This window comes from Meleagris gallopavo, chromosome 4 (genome assembly GCF_000146605.3).
Source record: "Meleagris gallopavo isolate NT-WF06-2002-E0010 breed Aviagen turkey brand Nicholas breeding stock chromosome 4, Turkey_5.1, whole genome shotgun sequence".
Classification (NCBI taxonomy): domain Eukaryota; kingdom Metazoa; phylum Chordata; class Aves; order Galliformes; family Phasianidae; genus Meleagris; species Meleagris gallopavo.
In genome coordinates this window covers 9,306,267-9,308,810 of record NC_015014.2, presented here as the reverse complement: position 1 = coordinate 9,308,810, position 2,544 = coordinate 9,306,267, and the positions used below count along the sequence as shown (strand labels likewise).

The 2,544-nt window shown below is 41.2% G+C and overlaps 1 protein-coding gene across 2 annotated transcripts in view; it reads left to right on the top strand.

Moving 5' to 3' along the window:
• MGAT4D (MGAT4 family member D) overlaps positions 1-2,544 on the top strand; it is a 31,637-nt gene that overhangs the window by 7,391 nt on the left and 21,702 nt on the right. For both annotated transcript variants that reach the window (XM_010709511.3, XM_010709510.3), the window contains exon 2: positions 848-1,009. In XM_010709511.3, coding sequence (XP_010707813.1) covers positions 862-1,009 — 148 coding nt within the window. In that variant the 5' untranslated portion in view covers positions 848-861. The remainder of the gene's footprint in view (positions 1-847; positions 1,010-2,544) is intronic.

Genomic DNA, 2,544 nt, shown 5'->3' with positions numbered 1-2,544 from the left:
TTTCCCCTACTAAAACTTTACAAAATCCTTTGTTTACCTGGTGTTCAAGGCCAGATTGGATGGGGCCCTGGGAGCCTGGGCTGCTATGAAATGTGGAGGTTGGTGGCCCTGCATGTGGCAGGGGGGTTGGAGATTCATGATCCTAGAGGTCCCTTCCAACTCTGGCCATTCTGTGATTCGGTGAAATTTGGTGCTTCTTCTAATGCATTCCATTAGCAAAAAATTATCTATTAAGTAGTTGACCTAGGAAATTTGTTTCTGGGAGGAGGACGATCTCTTCATATTACATTGCATGTAATTGTATTGCTGCACAGTAAAATATTTGTTGGTTATTACTGTGATGTTTGATTTGCATGTTAGCTTCCCTGAGGAAACAACGTGGTTTTGAACAGCAGTGTTCTGGAATCCTGCCTGTTCTCTTGATGTTATTATTCATGGAGTTGTCGTGAGATCCAGTTCTTCAGTGTTTCCTACAAAGGAACATTACATAATTACAGTCTTCAGTGTGACAAGGAATCATCTGCATGAGTCACTTACTGAAAAATGTTGGGTTTACTGGATAGCATCTTCCTTTGTAATTCAGAGTCTTTCACTGACTTTTTCCTTATTACTGGCATTATACTCTTAATTTGTGGCTTCAGTTCCAAGCCTTTACCCAGCTGTGCTCCCTAAATTCTACTTCTGAATTCTCTTCCAGGCTTCTTCATTCTATGAGTACACTTTGAGCAGCATCTTTGTTCCTATACTCCTCATCATGTCTTCTTCTGGACTGTCTCCTGTTCTTAAGTTTTTGCTTTATACTATAATATTAACTCAGCTCTGCAAATAAATTATGTTCTGTTTGCAGGAAATGACCTATATATGTACCAACACCAGTTCCTGGAACTTCATCAAAGACTATTGTATGCTGAAAAAGAAAATAAGAAAAGATCACATGAGCTGAGCAGTGCCCTCGATGAAATAAAACATATAGTTGCAAAAAGAATTAACTTGACAACAAATCATACAGGTTTGTATGTGTAAAAAAAACTGTATTGTATATTAAAAATCAGATATTTTGTGTGCTTGTGTACCTTTAAAACTAGCATGAGAAGAAAAACTATTGATCAGTGGTACCAGAAAAGTTACTAACAAAAAGAAAAGCTTTAGTGAAGCAACCTGTAGCCTATCTTTAAATAACATCTAACAAGTAGGGCAATTAAACAAATAAGGAACTAAGTAACTAAACAAGGGAGGAAAAAAAGGGAAACTGACTGCAGTGATATAACAGGGGCAAGCACAAGTCAAGCCTGTAATATTGTTATCTAGCTTTTTACAGCGTATGAACTCTTGCTGCCAACTACAGAGCACTGAATAAGCTGTTTTATTCCAGCTTTTATTATGCAATTACACTCTGATAGTTCTGGGACTGTATCTAATCTGGAAAGCAGGTACAGCTCCTCCCTCATGTGTTCCACCATCCTGGTCCCCCCTGCCTAGGTGGGAGCACATTACAGCCATGAGTGCTTTGCATAAGTACAGTTAGTGCTTGGAAGTGAAGTCAGTTTTAGAAAAGAGAGGAAAACCTTTGAGGAGGCTGTGTTCTACATTGGTGTTTTCTTGCTTTTCTTTTTGAAGAGGAACACCAAAATGGAATTAAGTTTACTCTAGTTATCTGGTTTCTTCCCACTGTTTAATTAAACATGAGATCATTGTCTTACAGGCTATTGTACATCTCCATCTGTCTGCAGACTGGTAGTTACATACGACAATCAGACGAATCAGTTCTCTTTCCTAAAAGAAATGCTGTAGGATCTGCCTTCCTCCCTCAGCGTGTCTTCACCTCCACTATGAAGACAGGCTGAGGGAGCTGGGCTTGTTCAGCCTGGAGAAAAGAAGGCTGCGGGGTGACCTCGTTGCAGCCTTTCAGTACCTAAAGGGAGCCTACAAACAGGAGGGGAGTCAACTCTTTGAAAGTGTAGAGAACTGCAGGACAAGGGGAAATGGTTTTAAGTTGAGGGAGGGAAGATTTAGGTCGGATGTCAGGGGGAAGTTCTTTACAGAGAGAGTGGTGAGGTGCTGGAACAGCTGCCCAGAGAGGCTGTGGATGCCCCGTCCCTGGAGGTGTTCGAGGCCAGGTTGGATGGGGGCCTGGGCAGCCTGGTCTGGTATTAAATGGGGAGGTTGGTGGCCCTGCATATGGCAGGGGTTGGAGATTCATAATCCTTGAGGTCCCTTCCAACCCTGGCCATTCTGTGATTCTGTGATTTTTTTGTAGGCTCCCTGTTCAGGGTAGAAAAGCTACTTCCCTAGGGAGAGAAGGAAAATCACAAGGGGAGTCTCTGCCCTGGAAGCATTCCACAATACACTTTGGCTTGAAAAAGAGTCTGAGTGCTGCTGTAAACTATTTCTTTAAAATCCTTGTTTGTATTCAGCACAACAGATGGGTATCTGATTAGAATAAGGAATTAACCAGGACTGGTACGGGAAAAAAGAACGAAATGCATTCCTAGTTTGTGTAGTCAACTTGATTTTTGTTGTTGTTTTTGTCTTTTTTTTTTTTTT